We start from the raw sequence: 21,187 nt of genomic DNA on the forward strand, positions 1-21,187 counted from the left end.
CAGTTTCAGCCAATCGCATGGAGATACCAATTAAGCATATTGAGGTTTAGTAAATGACACATCCCAACATATCATGATAGGTTGTGTCATTTCAGCCAGTCACTCAACATAAGCACAAGTCTCATTTCAGGAACCGAGTCTCCCTCAGCACCTCAGGTTCAGAATGACTGTGCTATCAGGTGTCTAATTATTCAGTGTGGCATGAGAAAGCAGCTTGCCAGTTAAAAAAAATCCTTCCTGGATCACAAATGTAAATAAGCCAATTTCCAGAAACAAAGATTGGATTTTCAGTATCACTAATACCTCCCAGTGCACCCTAAATGAAAATTCACAATGAAAATTTTGCTCAATGAGGTGTAGTTTGTGTGCAAGAATATTTATTTTGTGGTCACTGCTTAATCAATAAACTAAATGCAGCTAAATGCAGGTAAACACACAGTTGATTTTTTTTTATTGAAATGACTCCATAAATAATAAACACTGAAAAAGGCTGACAGTGAATCAGCTTGTTCAGCCACAGTAAACCACACGGCCACTCAAGCATAAAAAATTAGACTCAAGTTGTAACATGGCATTACAGTTGTTGCCATTTAATGCAGAATCCTTTGGCCTTCCAGCCTTAAATACAATTAATTTTTCTCATTCATTTTTTTGTCCTACTGCTGTGTCTATTATTTTCCCCTTGCAACAAACACCTTAGGTCATCTGTTGCTGTACCTCTTGAGCACAGCGTTGTCTGCTTTAATTGAGACAAACAATCTAAATGATGATGATCTAGGATGAAAATGAGAAGACCAGAAGCAACAACAGCACTCCAGAAGTATGGAGCCACTGGCAACACACAACACAGTAATATTACCACCTTTAAAAGTAAAGAACCAATTCATGCAGTTAGCAGTCAATCTGCCAAGAGCACTAGCAATGACCGCATCCTTTCAGAATGTTTATAAAAAAAAGGAAAGCAGCAGAATTCAGAGGAGACACTGTCTACCTTGGAGCACAGCATGAAATTTAGTTGCTGGGTGCCAGACGTTAGGACACAGTCACAACCCACAATATACATGCTGAATGCTGCAATCCTGTTAGCCTTGTTATTTGTGGATTGTTAAAAGCAAACAGTAGCAGTTTAGAAGAAAATTAGCTATAAATTATTGTTTTGCTTTCTACTACTGCAGTTGAAATGGATAGCTAATTTTATGTGAAATATGTTTTCCCATCAAGTCCAAAATCAAAGCTCAGCTGGTACTCTTCAGCACACATTCCTATACACACACACACACACACAAAAACATGTGCACGAACACACAGGAACACGTGCACACACACACACACACACGCACACAAAAACATGTGCACCAACACATTCCATGAATGGCACAGTTTGCCATAAGCTATACTTTCTTGCATAAATTGTGGTCAACTTTTTCATTGAAAATAAAAAAATAATAAGGTTCAAATTCCACAAAGTGATGGAGCACATGGTAAAATAAATAATGAATAAGACAAATAATCTACTCAGCGTAAGCTAGAACATACTGTGAGGTTCAACAGTGTTTCAGATTCTCTTTTACAGTTATAAGCATTTGAACTTTTTTTCAATTTTCCACAGAAGGAATTCAAAAACTACTCAAATTCTTTAGTATTACAGAACACTCGTCCTGGAGACTTCTGACTGTATTGTGTGTCATTTCAACTTATTTCTCTTAATTGTGCTCATTACAATGACTGCCATATTCCAAGAGGTTATGTTGGTTTCCTTCACAGGCTTGTCTGAGGGAAACGCACAGAACCACTGCTTGACCATATATACACAATTACTAGATTGTATTCTATTTTCTAGGTTTGATACTTTTAGAAAGTGGATTCCCACAAAGCAAATTGTTGTAAATAATTAAAACAAAGCCATTTCTATGGTATATAAGGAAGACTATGTCTGTCCTAGTGATGTTTTACCTAGTTTATGAAGGTATGTTTACACTGCATAAAAGCGCCACTTTCAAACATCAGTCAGAGCTTTATGTGTTCATTAATCCCACTGATTGCAGAACAAATACACTGACCAGGACTCAATTGACATGTGTCCTTAACTAACAATTAAATGTGAATCTGTATTTTTGTTCTTTGCCAACTCAGTCTTTTGATTTTTGCAATTACTAAAAGGAACTTGTCAAACTGAATTTGTGAAGAAGTGCACCGCTATTGTTTATGTTAATTGAATACAGGCCACTGTCATTCACCAGAGAAAAAGAGAAGGAGAGAAAGAGAGTGAGACAGAGGACTTCTACTCCTCCTTGGCCCACTACAAGCAAAAAGAGTGTGTTTGTGTGTGTGTGTGTGTGTGTGTGTGTGTGTGTGTAAGACAGTAAGAGAAAGGGAGGAATGAGAGAGAGAAATTTTCCTGATTGAAGCTGGACTGAAAAATATTGCATTTATCAAAACTATTCTCTTTTCAGACCAAAAAAGACTTGAAAAAATAAGAATAATATATTCCATTCTGATAAACAAAAAGAAAAATAAACAAAGACATGGACAAACTAGAGCCTAGGAGATTCTTTCAGAATTTCAAAGAAACGACAGTCACTTAAAGTCCAGGATTAAGTCTTCCAGATCGAGAAAGACTGGTTTATTTTCATTTTGTACTGTCTTTAGCTGCCACCACCTTGGTAACATCCTTGACCCTGTCAAAGGCGCCAGAAGTCCATAGAGAGAATAGATACGTGAATTTGGGGTGGCAGCACATGGCTTCCCTGGGTGAGGGGGGGTGACGGGGGAGAGCGAGACTCCTGCAGCTCAGCTAGTGGCTGTTCTTAGTTGCCTCTTTGGTGGCGATAATGAGGGGGATGAGGCTGGACAGGGGTTTGGCTGCCTTCAGGAACTGGTGCTGAGGAGGGAACACATACAGTGAGCACGTTGCACAAGCACAAGCTGGACAGAAAAGCTGGGTATAAGAAGCTGGACATATTCTATAGTATTTTTGTAGAACAGATGTCATTATGCCCAATTTTCAGATCTGTGGCTGGTGCATGTTATGTGAATTTTATGAAGGAAATAAAAATGTAACAATGTTTTTTATTAGGAAGTTCTTGCTCAATTACCCTTATGGTCTAATTTTGCATTTAAAGGAACTCAGGAATGGAGCATCAAAAAAAAAAAAAAAAAGATTTTCAGGACATATTCATGAGAAACCATCACAACCACAGACATATATTTATCTATAGTTGTATACTCAGTTTCTACTGAACGTAAACTGCAATCAGCTGTGTGTCGGGCTCACAATGTGCAAAATATCCTGTTGTTTTTTCAATAGAATGAATTATTAGCCCCCTGTCAATGAATGTTAACACATGATATTTTGTATGCTAATGGCCATTGATGTCAAAGAAGAACTCTATTTACCTTCTTTTTACTAAGTGCAGATTTATTCCAATAGGAATTCACAATGAGGATTATGAAATAAAATTTGAATGACTCAACTGTTGTGAAAGGTAATGGTGTTCCTTAGAGATCAGAGTCCTGCAGGCTCTACCATGTCTCACCCAGAACAATGGCTCCCATAATGCTGGGGGAGAATGGGCAAAAGAAGGCCCTGCATACTCCTTAGAGTGCAACTGTGTGTTCCTGCCACAGGTATTAATGTTGCAGGACTGTAGGTTGCCTGGAATAGGTTTCTGTTCCAAAAAGCACTTTGCAACAAAGATACTGATACTGTGTTTACAGCAAACAGCTCATATTCTGTTGCAAACCTAGAAATTAATCTCCTTAAGAGAGCATTATGATCCGAATGGCTGGACAGCACCAGGCATTGCGCTGCAGTGCTTGTGTAACACCACTGGTCTTTGCATCTGAAACCATGGCCAGCTCACATGTCAGGAGAAAGAGTGTTGATCATGGGACTTTAAATCATGGGGCAGGCCGGTTATTCTATGGTGTTAGAGTTTGAGAATGTATTAATGTCCCACATGCTAACAGTCTTAAGTCCATGTGCACGTGTGGGTCCACGCCTGGGGTAATCTTACTGGAGGAACACAGTGAAGAACTGGGGGGCCAATAAACACAGCAGAAGAAGAGAGAGTGTGCTCCATACGGGGGTGTAAGCCAAAGACTTGTGCACAATGTAACAAAATAGCCTTTAGGCCTATTGACAGAGAAGCGCTTCACAGTAAAACAAAGGTCTACTGTGCTCCAGTCACCAGCTCTACCGCTCTTCATCTCTCGGTATTGTTTTATGAAATTTGAAGTGACAGACTTTTTGCCTCTATATGCACTATTACACTGCAGTAGATCAGAAGACCCAAGTCTGCTTGAATTACTGGCATATCTCAATTGTTCTAAACACCTGGGAAAAAAATGTTAACAAGTGCAAACATAAACGCTCTTTCCTCAGAACTCCTAGCATTGGCGCAGTCACCTGAAGCAGCTCCTTGGCCGACCCCCTCCTCTCCACATCCATCTCTAGGCAACACTTCAGGAAGTCTCGAAATATCACAGACAGTCTCTCTGGGTTTTGTAGTTCAGGAGTTCCATTGGTTGCTATGAGATACAGAGCCTGATGCAGAACAGGAAAATAAATGGGAAAGTAAAATTAATGGACACAGAAAAGTCAGAATTAGCTGACATTGGTTTTAAATATTACCTCAATGAATGACACAGCAACCTCCTCTGGAAGCTATAGCAGGTGTTCCAGTGCATGTTATGCAAAACAAGATCTCCATGATTTCCCATTTACATTTCCTGACTTTTAGAATGATTTAGCATTACTATAACATATATTTTATTATGACATATGTTATTATTTCCTTATCATGTTCCGTTAATGTCTAGCACTGTACCTTTTTTAATTTCACATTTTTATTGGTGTAGCAACTCATGTTAAATGCTTTCATTGGTTGTGCACTTAATCAATAATAGGGAAGTTTTCAGGGCAGTTCCTTTGACAACATGCAGTGACTCCTCACCCTCAGCGGATTCTCGTTGAGGTATGGCGGCTCTCCTTCAATCATCTCAATGGCCATGATGCCCAGGGACCAAATGTCCACTTTGGGGCCATAAGCCTTGCGGGTGACAACCTCAGGGGCCATCCAATAAGGAGTCCCCACCATAGTGCTGCGCTTGCTTTGCTCCGGGGTTATCTGAGCGCAGAAGCCAAAATCAGCTAGGGGGAAACAAAGTGGTAGATGTCAAATTAACTTTTTTTTTTACCAAGAACATTAGTGTCACTTAGTGCACAATGCAAGCTTTCTCTGAGGGAAAATAATACACATATCAAAATGCCATCCACACAGTAAAATATTCTATGATGATATGAGCCCACACTGGATCAAAGGTACTATCAGTATAAAATATATTCTATTATTGTTGATTTTACTCTGAGCATTTTGCTCTGTAATGTATTATTTCTAGGGAAACATGGCAAAGCTTCACAGTGAAAATCTTGACGTCTCAATATTACCCTCTTGTGTCAAAGATAAGGAATTGAAACCTTTTAGCCACACAGTAACGAGCAGACATCATTAGTACTGACTACCAGCTGTCGTCTCTGAAGAACAGAAGTGTGCTTACTGAGTTTCACAGAGCCATCCATCCCAAGCAAAATATTGTCGCTCTTGATGTCTCGATGAATCACCTGGCTTGAGTGAAGGAACTCAAGAGCTTGTAAACACTGAGGAGACAACAGTAAGTAAAAAGAAAATACACTTCACATACACCAATACGCTTACACACAGTTCTGGGGAGGTTTTTCTGTACAACCTGTTATAACTTTACAATGGGTCCTGATATGGAGCTCAACAATGGGTCAGAATAGCTCTTCAATGGGCCCAGGTGGTCAGTAACAGAAATGGACTCACTTCACGACACACTGCAGCAATCTGTGCCTCATCCATACATGTTTCTGTCACCACGTCTGTCAGAGAGCCTCCAGCCAGGTACTCCATGACCACCCAAAGCTCATCTCCAACCAAGTAACTGCAGACAGGCAGCAAATAAGATACACAGTTACACTGGAACAAGAATGAGGTCACAGTTTGGTAGACACATCAGGGTGCCGGAGTATCAAATGCTTGTACATTCATATCCAAGGTATAGAATTTCTGGTGCATATTTAAGCAAATGTATCTAGTCCAAATTGCTTTGGCAAATATCCAGCACTGCATATTGATTACAGTGGATAATGAACTGCCTTTGTGTAGTACCATAAACAAAAATGGACCTGCGGGTACTTTGTGGGAATGGGGTCGTTACCTGAGTGATGCACGTTAACCAATCAGAACCAGAGCTCTCATCGCACATTATCTGAGGTAGCAAGGAGGGACTCCTCCAGTTAAACTAGGGAATGGTGGCCAGATTGAGAGGCAGATTGAGGATTGAAGCAGGACCACAGGGAGGTGTTTATTCCTAGCTATAAGCACTGTGGGATATATAATGATAATAGACATTAATGTTAAAAGGCCTCTCATCTGAAGACATGCAAAGATATGCACACTTGTTTGGATAACCCACCTGTCTAAGTAATTGACAATGTTGGGGTTCTTGTTTTCCCTCATGACAAGGATCTCATTAATGATGAGTTCTTTCTTGGGCTGTTGCTGCAGGTTCATCTGTTTGATGGCCACCTGAGGACACAGATACAGTATGGTATATTATTGTGCTTATATCCGCGGTTCATATCATAGATATGTGTCCAGTGCTAAACAGAGCCTTTTTCTTATCTAATTTCCATGTGCACATGCATACTGTAGCCTGTGGTGTAACAGGTATTTAAGAACAAAATACCCTTTCGCAAATGAAAAATTGTAGTGATTTTAAGAACATATAAAATATTTATGTCTAGAGCACATGATATTGAATATCTGCAAAGACGTCTGCTGGGGAACAGGTCTTGATTTTCAAAGGGTGCCTCACCTCAGTGGAACCACAAGCACAGTTCTTATTTTATTATTGTGAGCAGTTTGGATCTAATTAATTCAGCTGAAAAATTGGAAATGGAAACCTAGACGTCAGTTCTTTCAGAATTCAGGAAACCTCACTTAAAATTGACTGAATGGACGTTTAACTCTTCTGGAGTTGAGTGGTTCAGTTTTGTAGCCAGTGTGATAGCCAATAGTGCAGGGACAGCGAGACAGTGATCTCTTACCTCTTGCCCAGTAGCAACATCTATGGCTGTATACACTGTTCCTGATGCCCTGTGGGAAAGAGAAGAGTTTAACCTAGACACCTACCACAAATGCAGTTAAACAGTCAGATGCCACAAGGAAAGAGGAAAAACAGTGTTGGGTCAGCTGGGTTCATTCTGTTAAGGCACTATTCCAGCAGGAGCATGTGCTTCTCGGCACTGTCCCAAATGAAGGCTACAACAATGCGCACATCTGGTGACCATGACTGAACCTTCCAAATTGGGAGAACAATGGGAAAATGCTTTAAAAAACAATACTGACATCAAACAATTACAGTAATGCAAATAATAATAATAATCCATGTTTATCCAGGAGCTAAAATCTGCTACATAAAATGATAAATATTTCAGTCACCATTTAGATCAAAATGGATAAAAACATAAAAAAGACCTTGATGAAACCTGTCCAAAACATTACCGGTAAAGGGTGTGCTTGATGAAGGGTTAAGCAGTGAGGTAGGCATGCAGTATTCGCTCACGTACCCCTGGCCGATCTTCTCAAAGTGGGTGTATTTCTTTTTGGGGTCACCCACGCTCACAATACTACCTGTGAAAGAGACATATTTGGGGGAGGGGCACAGACGTCAGAGAATGACAAAAATGATTCATTCGATTGGTTTAAATAAAGCTCAGATAGGCCAAAGCTTTGTAGAAATTAGTTAACAACTGTTGTGATTGGACAAGCTGCTCGGCAGTGGAATTATGGATAAAGATGACCCAAAGTGGAGAGAGAAATTTCATTTATATCTGCAGCAAAAACCAGGTCAGACTATCAGCTAAACTAAAGGGGAATACTGCAGTCAATGTCACTGGGTGTGCTGTGGAATGAGCACTGTCTGCAGTATGGATCAGGGGCAGGACAGACCTGCAGAATAACATCACAGATAAGGGACTATTGTTCAAACACAGACTCTCATGTGAAATTTAGCAATCTCACATGGTTGGAGAGAGACTCTGACCTCCCACGGTGATTAGTGACTTATCATGAACTATGACCAGTCTGCAGCATAGACACTAGAGAAGAAAACCGGTCAGGAGGAGATGAAGATACGGGAGAAGAGCTGAAAGGACTCGTCAACACCATCACTGCTTCGCCAACAGAGGGCAACATTAGCGCATGTTTGGATATATTGTGTATCTAAACAGAAGATTTGTGCATGTACAACCCCTCTCTCCCCAGACACACAGAAAAATAAAAAAATAAAAAACTGACGGATTACAAAAGACACAACGGTAATGTCATGAAATATAGTATTTCATTTGATGTAGTTGATGCTTATAGGTTTATGAGGTGTTTATAGGAACAGATAATATGAAGGGGTCTGGCGAGCAGTGCAGTTGAATTACATTGACTAACACTGAATACACATACTGATCAACAATTATCGACAAGTTCCCGCTGCCTACATTGCAAGTGAGTTTCTCGGGTAGCAAAGTGATTTTATGGCTACTACAGTCAGTAGCCTTAAGAAAATAGGTGGGGCTAAACACATCTTTGAGAAGGGTGGTGTAATCCAGACAGTATCACCAGACTTCTGAAAGGATTTCTAGATGCATAATTTGCCCAACAGTGTTATTTATTATTTATTTTTTGTGATATCAGGTAGAAATGTATTATTGTTTTTAGACAATATACTGTATTAGGGTTATCACAATATACCTGAATGTCTCATCATTGCAATTACTGTAATACTGTATAATGAATCCTAAATGAGCTGATAAGTCAGTATTTACAGGGTAATTGTTTAGCAGTCATTCATCAAATCACTCAGAAAATCTGTGGTAGTCAGCAATAAAAAAAGATGTTTTGTATACTAAGACTCCTTATTACAAAAACTTCTCCATTTGGCAAAATGCAACAAGAGTAAAATGTAACAGTCATACTGAAATCATTTTAATTTGTTTGAAACTGTCTGTCTGTGGGGAAGGGCTTCAGGTGTGCATGTGTAAGTGTACAGGTCAGATGTAAACTCTGTAGGTGCTAATCTGGGAATAGTGACCACAGCCTGGGAAAAACTTTACTTAAAATTAGCCAGGCTCAAAAGAATACAAAATAAAAAAAGCCATTGTTCAGCTATACATACAAATATATATACTGTATGTATGTACTCATTCTCAAGTACTATAGAGAGAAAGCTAATGTTGATTCCAAATAATTGCATATTATGAAACAAAAGCTTAAAATAGGCTGACCAGATGTTCTCTTTTTCCCAGACATTTCTTCATTTTGGGACTGAAAATATTGTTTTAGGTTTTGCTGGTTCCACAGACCATACAGAAACAAATTTTCCTGTATTACGTTCATAACGCCTGCCCACCCATGTCCTTTTTTAAAAATGCATACCATCACCTCCTCAGACTGGCCAGGAGTGTGAATGGTAGGGTCACTCATAGGCCACCATAGCCCTGGATACAAAACTGGACTGTGACCCAGGATTGTGAAAAACACAGTCAGCAACATACACAATATGGCAAATATGTTGGGTGAGGTCATTTTTCTTCCACTGGAACTAGTAGTGGCTAGCAGCACTGTGCCTTAAAGACTTGAAAGCTAAAGATTATTTATAATAATGCAATATTATAGAGAGCAGGAAAATCCTGCAACAATTTTGTAACACTAATGGATGAAGTCTTTGTCAGGAGTTCAAAGGGTAGCATAGCAGACAGAGAGACAGACACTATCGTCATGGCAGACAGTATGATTTCATTAGCAGTCTGGTCTGAAAGCACTCACGCAGTTTATCCAGAATCTCCTCATCTGACATCTTCTTCTTCTTGATCTTGTCTGTGTTGCTGGGGAGGGTGGGGGCAGAGGTAGAGGAAGAGGAAGAGGGCAGATTGGGGCTGTTTCTTTCTGCAGTAGGAAAGATGGGTGACGTGGCTGCATCTCTGGTGTGGGGTGAGGTGGAAGCATCCTTAGTTGGGGGTGAGGTGGTAGCATCTTTAGAGGGAGGTGCAGGGAGGGGCTCGATCACAGAGCGAGTGTATATCTGTCAGAGGAGTGTAAATATCAGGGGAGGAACACCAGGCAAGTTTCACATTGTGATGTCATTGTATTCTTACGTAGAGGAAGGATTTAGACTGTCACGTGGTTGTGCATTATTCCACTGGCTGTACCACTTCATTATTTAACATTTATATTACCCATTCTCAGATTAGAGAGCGACCACTCACACCAAGAGCAGTTTCACCAGTTCTAGACTATCCGCATGCCCAGCATCAGATGTTCCCATGGCATGCTGGGATACGACTGGAGTTTTTCTCCTGGAAAAGCTTTTGGATTTTAAACTCCAGTACAGCTGTAGGTTATTACAATAACTGCTTGCTCAGCTTCTAGGGGTCACTAGGAACAGCTGAGTGAGTCTGTTCCATACATAAAACAGAGAGTATATACAGAACTGAACTGTCAAGGTGAAGCACTAACACTCAAAGATCCTGTTACTACAGACCCAGGTTTCAGGAAGTAGCCTATGTAACCATCCACTCTGTCAATCATCCCAACTTCCAATGTAAAGTTCTAACATCCAAAGATCCTGTTACTACAGATGAAGGTCTCTGGAAATGATCTATGTATGCATCCACTCAGAATTACACATATGACAGTGAGATAGTTACACTGGCTTTGTGTGTGTATGTCTGCCAGGACCACAGTGCAAATCTTGGAATCTTATCTTTTCTTACCATCAGTTAGCTTTCATATTTTCAGGATATCATGATAAGTACTTTGGACAGGCAAAGTTACTGGTGTTATAAATGCACTTGTTGTTTATCTCAACACCCTGAGAATAAAAGGCTTTCTATCCAGGGTGTCTAGATTAAGAGCAGGGGACATAATTTACTTCAGAAGTTTTTTTATCACCTCTGTTAGAGTGGTAAACTAACCCTGGTGTAAAATATGATGCAAATATGTCAGCCAGTATTAAACATGAGATGCTGATGTTCTTTACCTCATTAGTTTACCAAAGAAAGTGCTGATGAAATGCGCACACATACACACACACTTACACACTCATAAAGGCATACACACACACATGCACACACACAACCACTTGCGGACACAAATGCATAAGCACACAAACTCTCATAATCATACAGAAGAACATGCAGACAGACTACAGAGGCAGGCATTCTCCCGAGGGCAGATTTCTCTGCCGTTGCCTGAAGGAGAAGCAGGGGCAGATGGGGATGATGAGAGAGCAAAAGCTCTTGGCTAAATTGCTAAGAGGTGAGAATGTGCTTGTTTTGAGGGCCTGACTCTTGCATGCATTGTTCACGAGACACCAATGAGCTTAGCATCGGTCTCAATTCTGCAGCATCCCAGGAGGCTGTCACAACTCGTCCAGTAATCCCCACACCCGGCACTGTCAAAGCACAGTCATGTTGCCATGGCAGCAAACCACAAACCACCTCTCATGCACTTCTCTGACAAACAGCTACAGTACATGAATATTACCACCACTAACCACAAAGTATATGTTTAAAATGCCAGGAGGAATAAATATCACTGGCATTTGGCTTAGCTCTTGGTCTTCTATTAACCAATAATGCCACAACTCTCATATTACATTGTATAATTTAAATCTAAACAATAAATTTGAGAGAGAGAGAGAGAGAGAGAGAGAGAGAGATGTACTACCATCAAGGTCACCAAGAGCCCTACAATGTGGAGTTAGGTGACAGGAGAAGTGGATACAGAGATTCACTTTCTCCTGTATTGTGAAAAATACCCTGTCATTATAAAATATCAAAAAATATTCACAGCAATCACCCCCAATATTAACAAAATTAGTGAATATGAAAAAATATTGTTACTAGAGGGGAAATCAGTCCTTGAATTAACCAGAACTCACAGATTTGGTGTGCTCTGGTCGAGGGGCGACCATAGGTGGGGTGGTGGCCTCATCTTCATCATCCTCATCATCATCCTCTTCATCCTCAGTCAGGGTGGCAATAGCAGGGATATCAGAAAGGGTCTTTGTGCTCTGTAGTGGAGGAGGGGAGTGGGTTGGAAGAACACAACACCTTGTTGCAGTCAACCGCAGCACAATGTCACACTGACACATGCATATGTGTTTCCCTGCTACTCCTTTAACTCAAACAACACTATGACAGTCATGCAAATAGGAGCAGGTAGAGGGCAACCCCTGTAGCCCAGGGGAACTGTGTGCAGAAGCAGCCACAGAGATCAGCCACTTACCAGAACATTCGAAGACCTATGGCTGTCAGAGCTTTTCTCTGTGGATTTAAACAAATGGTTACTCTTCTTAATTTACCATTCTCACAGACTGTAGTGTTTATGATTGATTGAAATGGTTTATATCTAATCCTATTCTGTAATAATATGAAAAGACTTTTTAAAAAAGCAACACAAAGTGATTAGCTCCCCAATGAACATTTCTGTGGTGAAAAGTCAAGATGAAAACCCAGTTACATTTGGTTGAAAGTGAAAGTTAGGACTTAGTCGGGTACAACTCAAGCAATATTGGGGTTAACCTCGTCCGTTTATGTCAAAATGTTGCAAAACTTAAATTACCATCGCTCTAGATGTCTAGATTCTGGCTTATGCTCACTGGGTCAAAGCCCTTACTGTTTGCTCTGCATTTGTTTTTTTACATTAAAAAAACATTTTCAGGCATTTAGCAGATGCTCTTATTCAGTGCGACTTACATAGCTTCATTTTTTCACATTCATTCACACATTCAATGCATTAATACATCTGGATATTTACTGAAGCAGTTCAGGTTAAGTGCCTTGCTCAAGGGTGAAACAGCAGTGCCCCGCCTGAGAAAGAAACCTACAACCGCAGAGTTGCAACCTCACTGTTATGCTACACTGCCGCCCTCTGTTCTCACCAGTGAAGCTCATGTACTTCTGGCTGTTGGACGTCTCTGTGGAGTCAAAGAACTTAAGGACATCCAGCACAGCCTGCGGATTCTTCTTCTGCTCCAGCTTGGTGATGTTGGAGGTCTGGAGGAGCCTCGCCCACTGCTGCGGCATGCCCTGTACACACAGAGGCGTGAGGGCAACTATGGGCATAAAAACACACACACACACCGTTTAAACACTGCACGCGCAGCTACTCACGGTGAACTCCCCCGTAATGGCATCGAAGCCCACGTGAATGGTGTGCTCGAAGTCTGAGGGCAGCGAAATCTCTGGCCGCTCCTTCTTCCTGTTATCTGCGAGCAGATGAGTGTATGTGTCAGTGAGACTCCCAAGGGAAGTGTTTTTAATTACACCTCCTGTAGGGACATCACCTGCCACAGACATCACATCTGCTACAGGCACATCACCCGTCAGAAGTATGACTACATTGAAACATAGTGTGTTTTCATTGTGTTGTGCTATTGCTATTTTTTTTTACTGCATATTGAAGGACATGGATGGTTATGCTGCACACCAATCCCAACACTTCCCAGTGGCATTCCAGCAACCCCACCAATCAAGCTCCACTCACTCTTGTCCCCTCCACCCGTGAGGATGGAGCGAATAGAGCGGTCCTTCCTCTTCTTGTCCTCTGGGTTGGGAGGCAGAGGTTTGGATTGGTCCTTGCTGCCGGCTCCGATCATGGTACTGGTGTTCCTCATGGGTGGTGCGGGAGGCTTATCCTCCACCTCCCCATTATCAGACATCCTCAGCTGAACAACTGTGTGGCAGACAGATAACAAACTGCAGGGTCAGCTTCTAACCCTACAAAAGCACAGTCACAGGGTCATAGGGTCAGGATCAGTAGCTGTGAAGACAGGCAACAACTCATGTGGTTCAATCTCCACACACATGAACAGAACCAGTCTGTTTTCATTTATAGAGGCATTGCCCGCTCTTACAAGGAAAGGAAATCCAGTTAGAGGGTCAGCTTTGATCACACTCAATGCATAGTTTAGAAAGTAATGAAGTTAATTTATCCTCTCCACCACAAGCTGCGATGAAAGACATTCCACATACCTGTACAGGCATCATGGGTCCAGGGTCAGAATGATTCCTGAGCCAGAGAGACCAAGTGTATGAAGTCTGGTACACCTGATGACTGCTTGACTGTCACAGTCAGCAATCGCGTCCTGTTAAAACCAACTCGTCCTCATGTCGCAAAACATTTCTGGGCACTACTGAATTTACTAAAGACTTATTGATGAATTTCCAATGGAAGCTTTAGAAAATTAATTTCACGTTACAGTCACACAAAAGCAGTCAGCAGGATCTCTCTGGAGAAGGATTCAGGCACTGGACACACTTCAGACAGGAAGCCCTGATGCACCATACAGAATATTAAATCCCAATACACCAAAGTATCTCAGCTGAAATCAGTTGAAATCAAACCAAAAGCATATCTTCTTCATGCAATGTGACATACTCATGGGGTCTGTCCCTGCTGGAACACAAACAGCAGCAGTGTAAAACTATCAAGTCGAGTATTGTTCTGCTGTGCCAATTTGCTCATTCATTCTGTTGTTGCCGCTGGAGACAAACGCTTCTCCTGGTCTCAGTTTGCAGTCAACACCACTTCCTCCAGGGATGCCTGCTCGTAAAAGCCATTTCGGCAAAACAGCGTTCAAAGGGTTGCTGCTGGGAGATGGCTCAAGGCAACCCTTCAGGTTCCACACTGCACTCTTTGCTGGTAGTGAGGATGTAAACCAGGAACAGTGGATGAGCTGCAAACTTGTAGTGTACTGTATTCTACCCAAGCAGTCATGGCATCAAAGGAAATAACCAATTAAAACAAATCCATAGACAATAAAACTACAGCAACAGCGGTGAAACAGTAATTGGGTCATGTTTTGATCCAATTTAGATTTTAAACAAAAATCATATGTGACTGCAGCATATGTGGCCCCAGACATCTAGATTAGAATGAAGCCAGGCACTGAAAATATCCCACCCCAGCAGAGCAAAATAAAGAAGAGATGTATGAAAAAAGCCCCAAAAAGGGGAAATTATATACCTGAGAGCACCATTCTTTCTTTTGATGATCGTTCTAATGTGTGTAACTTCAACAGAAATAACATACAATACATTACCAAGGCTCTGCTTTTCATAGAGAAATAAAAGGTCATTTTGCAGTATGTGCACTTTAATTAAAAAATCCCTGGAGGAGGAATGAGAACTTCAAATGTATATTTTAACATAAACCCAGATCACATTCGATTTTTACTAATATTGCAGTCTACCTCCATTCCAAGTTTCCTCAGAGACTGTTTCAGACTAGTCAGATTTTCCCTCTAATTTTATAGGATTGAAAAGGATAATTGACAGCCAAAAGTGTTGTAATAATGACAAGAATGATCTTATTTTGTTCTGTTTCATCATCTGTCTTTCAAATTCATAATGTACAACTATTAACCCATTAATTGACAGTTTTTATTTTCAACACAATTGAACATTTACACAATTGAGTCTTCACTCAACGTTCCAAGAAATTATTATTGAATTCTTAAGGTACACACAGTTAAAAATGACACCTGGAAAAGTCAGCCCCTTTAAACAAATTTTAGTTTGTATGTGTGACGTGGAGTCATTATGCTCAAAATGTTACTCACTTACAGGTGCTAATAAATCTATGGTACTTTGGAGCATACACAGAGTGCTGACTATTTATTCATTCTACTTTTCTCTTCAGCACCTGTCTGAGTTTTTGGATGTGCATGTATTTTCTGTGTTCTATTACACACAAATTCACACAATAACGAAAGCCAATCCAGTGAGCAAAAGCTAGAATTTAGACGTCTAGAGGGGTGGAAGTCTAGGCTGAGACGTTTTGACATAAACGGACTAGCTTAACCCTAATATAGCTCAGGTTTTACCCAGATTACATTACATTACATTACAGTGCAGGCATTTGGCAGACGCTCTTATCCAGAGAGACGTACAACAAAGTGTATAACCATAACCAGGAACAAGTATGACGAAAACCCTAGAGAGAAGTACCGGTCCAAGTGCAGGGAACAACCGCATAGTTCAACTTGGACCCTGAAGATTAAACATTTAACACTAACACAAACGAGAACAGCAACAACGCAGTCTATGCAAAAATACAAGCAGTAGTTAAGACAGGTGCATTAACTAAGTCACCTACAAAACAGCATCTAGTTAGAACCCTAAGCTTACAGTCATTTACAGGGAGGTAGGGAGGGATGGGGAGAGGTGCAGCCTGAAGAGGTGAGTCTTCAGTCGTCCCTTGAAGTGGGTCAGTGTCTCAGCTGTTCTGACCTCCACGGGGAGGTCATTCCACCATCGTGGGGCCAGAACAGACAGGAGACGTATTCGGGAATTTAGATTTAGCCTGGCTACGCCCTAGTTGGTTATAAAACTTTAACTTTTCAACCAAATGCAGCCAGGTTTTCACTGGAACACTTAGACATCTTTTCACTGACTTTTCACCACAAAAGACCTCACTGGGAAAAAGCATCAAAGTAGGCTAAGCCAATTTACATCTAAATGAACATGTAAAAGAACTTCAGGTGCCTTGCGTGCGGAGATGGGATGTAGCTGAACGGGAAGGAGGGGGAGGTGAGTAGGGGATATGGACAGTGGGCAGTGGGTACAGAAAATAGATAAACACGCACAATCAAACAAAAACCTCAATGATGATGAAATACTCGGAAACAAAAATGCTGTTATACATGTGAATGCTTCGCTGGTTGGGCAAACACCCCACATATACATCTATGCTGAGGTAGCCTAATTACCTTGGGGATTAATTATGAAGGACACGGTGGATGTATGTAGTCAGAAATACACACCGGTTTTCCGACTTATGTTTTCTATCTGATCAACCCTGAGGAATTAGCTTCAAATAGTTCAGGTGTTGTGCCATTTTTTGACACAGCTACAAATTTCAACTCCCCTTCACGTGAACATGCATGCCAAGCCACACGCTATGCTGTAATCTCTGCTTTCTAGGGGTTTAAGCTCTTCTCTGCTGTTTTTTTTCTCTCTATATGTTTGCTTAATTTCCTGTGCGATGGTAAATGGTAGAGACTTGAAACTTGGTACGCTCATCATAAATGGGTGAAATAAATACATATGAAATCTCACCTCAATTGGCGACATGAGGGGTACTATAATTAAAGTTCAAAGTTATACCCATAACTCACCTACACACTTTGCCCAGTTCATACCACATTTGGCGCTAGCATTCCCTGGAAGCACCCATACATTCTAGCCAAAGGTCCTGAAATCCGCCATATTGGATTTAATGCTAATTTGCATACACATGTTAAACATGTTTTTCACAAAGACTTTTTTTTCTTGACTTATTTGCACCAAACCTGGTATATAGCATTAGTGTACATGACTCAACTTGCTAACCATAAACCACATTCATCAAACAATAACTTTGGGAACTGTGAGCCAATGAATTTGAGATTGGGCGTGGCCTACCATATTATTGGCCATAACTCACTGACTATTCATCCAATTTTCACAAATCCTGACACAGATGTTTGCAAGAGGCCACTGAAGTATTTCCAAATATGGCCAAGAGGGAGCCACAAACCTTAAATATGCGTTCCTCAAAAACAGCTTGATAGAATTTCATACAATTCAGTACATATGGTCCAGGGCCCTCTATAAGTCTAAATTTTATGTTTGGTTGAAATTTATGAAAGTGAATGTAGTCTATCCCATAATTACCTATTTCCTAAATGCATTCATTATTTTTGATTGCTTAAAAGCATCTGTGGTTGGTAATCAACAAAGCTCCACACCACATATTGCCATAATTGGCCACTAGCTGGCACTATAATCAAGACTTACATGACTTACAAGACTTCATTCCAATCGCTAATTTTGGATAGTGATAGCAGTCCACTGTCGCTATGGGTATTCTATCCCACAGCTCATTCCAGTTGCTTTATTTTATCCATCCTTGTCTCCTCAGTCCTCGCCTGACCTGAAAATTGATTGAGGACCGATATCTTTAAGGACATCCCGATCCGTTAAATGCTCCTTGGAGGGGCTAGGAGAAAGGAGCAAAGAGGCTCCCTAATGGATGCTTGAGCAAGGATGCATGGGCTCTTTCCAAAGGCTTATTTTACCTCCTTGTTTTCTTTCCTTGCTTCCTTAGCTCCACCAAATGTTGGACACAAGGAAAGGACTCGAGGAAAGGACATGAGAACAGAGGAACCAAGGAAACGTGTATTGAGCAAATGGAATGTCCTTGCTCAGTCAAGCGTCAGGTTGAAGCCATCTCAATTACAGACATGGTAGATGGGGAGAGGTGGATAAACAAGTCAATCATTTATATGTCACACATACCAAAAAAAAGTTTTCCTTTCCCCCACTCATCTTCTCCCCTTCTTTCCTTCACATGCTTTTGGGAAGAAGATGAGTGGTGGTGGAGGAGTGGAGGAAAGGATGTGAGCGGCAAAAAGAATTGGGATGCACCCCATATCTCCAATACCCATAGTTCAATTCACAAAAAATTTGATCAGCATATTCCTTGGAATGAAGTGAACAACGATGCAAACATAATGAAGCTTTAGATAATGCATAAAATATACATAAAATAGTTTTTTGCTTAGGCTTTTTTGTTTTTTGTTTGATTTGCACCAAACCTGGTACAAAGCATTAGAATATGTGACCATATTTTGTAACTATAAACCAGCAGTAGTGGACAATAACTATGGGACCTCTGAACCAATGAATTTCAGATAGGGTGTGGCCTGTCAAATTAATCGTTAAAACTCATTGACCATTCATCCAATCCTCACAAAACTAGAATTGATTTACCATATGGTTATTCTTCTCAATACGCCCAGCTGTGACTGGTTAATATTTCTCTAACCAATAAATAGTTTCCCATACATCCACAATTCACTGTTTCACTATTCTTCTCAGCTCTGTAGAATGTGCATCATTGCACAACATGTCCTATTGCTTGAATATCATTAAATTTCTTATATGCGTGAGATCCTCTGTTCCTTCAGTCTTAAGCCCCTAAACTGCCACGGCTATATTCTTTTGATTAATTTCTCCAATTAAAATGATAATACTGATAATAGTAATAAAGACCTATATGTAAGATTATAGCTATAAACCATGAATTGTAGAATATTTTGTTGAGTGTGGTGGACCATAAACTAATGGGAAAGAAGACACAATGTTGAACATGGTCTTTTCCACTGTAAAGAGAAGTAGTAAGCAAGGCCGAGTAAAGTTTTCATAAGGATATCATTCAAGTGTCACAAACAAAGTTCAAGGTCTGGCACACCAAAATTCCTCTGCAGTGTTAAAACATCTGGAGCGCATAAGTCTTCACAAACATTTCTCAAGCGTACTATCAAGGGAATAATGAGAAGAATCATAATGAGAAATCTGGTTGAAAAAATGGAGAGACCGATTCTGGTGGGTGCGATTTCCCGCAATTCGTTAATTAATATGCTGTCCGTATTTACAAACTTATATTACTAATATTGACAGGGGATGATATAATGGGGGTCAGATTTTAGTAGGTGCAATTTTGAAGCTGCAGAAATCTGTCTCCCCTCCGATATTAAAAATGCAAAGTCTGACCATCAACAAATTCACTATGTATAATCATCTCTTCGTGTGCTGTCTGTAATACCAAACTTTCGTGACCAGTAATGACAGGGGAGGGTGTGCGGAGGGGAGTCATATTCTAATAGAGGCAATTTTGCACATGTAAAAATCTTGTCGCCCTTCCTATAATTCTGGCAAACACCAAATCCAATCATAACAAACACCTGAACTGGCTATTAGCCTTATTTACAAATGTTGGCTGTGTTTTCGGCTATAAGATGACATACGTTTCGAGAATATTTTACAGTGAATAATTCCTTGTATAAACATGGAGGAATGTGTAAATCGATATTACCTGACTATAAATAAGCCTTCCCAAGTATCTTCTGCAGGCATTTCTAGGTAGCATCATGACGACATTTTCTCAGGTGCATGTCGCATAAGGCAACATCCCAAAACCTTGCAAATTCCTCCTCTTACACAACGCGGTCAATTTAAAATAAACAAATAGCCTGCAAAATCTTGTGCACTAACACTCACCTCCCAGCGTCTCGATTCCGACAAAGCGCAGAGCAGCTCCTTCGACCTGCTTGTTCTTCCCTCTCACGTTCTGTTCATTTGCTTCCGTCACAAGACTTGACTCTACTCCCAGGAGCTATTGTAAGGAAAATACAGTAACCTAGGCTACAAATCTGAAGGCTATATGGGTTGCACACGCATTCTGGAATCGGTCACTTCAATAATCAAATTATCCAGGCATCTATCAGTAATTAATTTTACTTTCCGCCCGTCTGACGGAGAAAAAATACCCAATATGCATGAATCATTGGAAAGTGCACTCTGTTGTGAACATATGACAGACCAGTGGTGACGTTATCCGACCTTACATCATTGCTTGAGCAGTTTAAATAGCCTAAGAAATACGGAGACGTTTTTCCCTGCAGACACTGTTGATTTCGAAACATTAGTACAGCAGAAATGTAATATCAAATCAGTGGGGTTACGCGCCAATGTTTAATGGAAATATTTGCTGACATTTCCCTCGGTCGTCTTTGTGTGAATCGCGTGTTCTCGCTCGGGTTTATGGTTAAGGCTACACTGACACCTGCTGGCCTATTCTCATATGTGCCATTGAAATGCCATGAATAGTCTTGATCCGGGCTTCGCTTAACATTAGCCATTTTTATTGTAGTTCTCGTTAAATCTAGGTTATGTTTAGTTTAATTTCTCGCTAAATCTTGTTTAATTTTTAATTTAAATAATGAGGTTTAAAACGTACCGTGATCTAATCACAAACTAGGCCTACTGAGTGAAAATAAGACCCTGGCTTACGGTCCCAAGCACCCATTATTAATAGTTAGAGGACAATAATTAGGCAGCAATTTGAGTCTCAAACAACTTACTTTTCCTTTATGTTGAGTTAAATTCAACTGTTACTGTATTTTCTCTTTGCGATTTCTGTGCTGGGAGCAAAATTGAAACTTGGTTTAATCGTAGCCTATATCAATTAGGCCTATGTATGGAAAACTCAGAAATACA

General features: G+C 40.5%; 1 protein-coding gene across 1 annotated transcript; it reads right to left on the reverse strand.

Annotated features, from left to right (window-relative positions):
• Positions 1-360: 360 nt before the first annotated feature.
• On the reverse strand, positions 361-20,715 carry LOC118235033 (serine/threonine-protein kinase PAK 1-like). The gene is made up of 15 exons (XM_035431987.1): positions 20,189-20,715; positions 13,629-13,817; positions 13,256-13,350; positions 13,024-13,171; positions 12,369-12,406; positions 12,022-12,153; positions 9,906-10,161; positions 7,655-7,718; positions 7,133-7,181; positions 6,499-6,611; positions 5,847-5,964; positions 5,560-5,659; positions 4,956-5,152; positions 4,409-4,546; positions 361-2,881 (listed from the first exon to the last, which is right to left on the reverse strand). The coding sequence occupies exons 2-15, from the start codon at positions 13,801-13,803 to the stop codon at positions 2,795-2,797; spliced, it is 1,710 nt and encodes a 569-aa protein (XP_035287878.1). The 5' UTR covers positions 13,804-13,817; positions 20,189-20,715; the 3' UTR covers positions 361-2,794.
• Positions 20,716-21,187: the final 472 nt, after the last annotated feature.

The sequence above is a fragment of the Anguilla anguilla genome, chromosome 9 (genome assembly GCF_013347855.1).
Source record: "Anguilla anguilla isolate fAngAng1 chromosome 9, fAngAng1.pri, whole genome shotgun sequence".
NCBI lineage: Eukaryota > Metazoa > Chordata > Actinopteri > Anguilliformes > Anguillidae > Anguilla > Anguilla anguilla.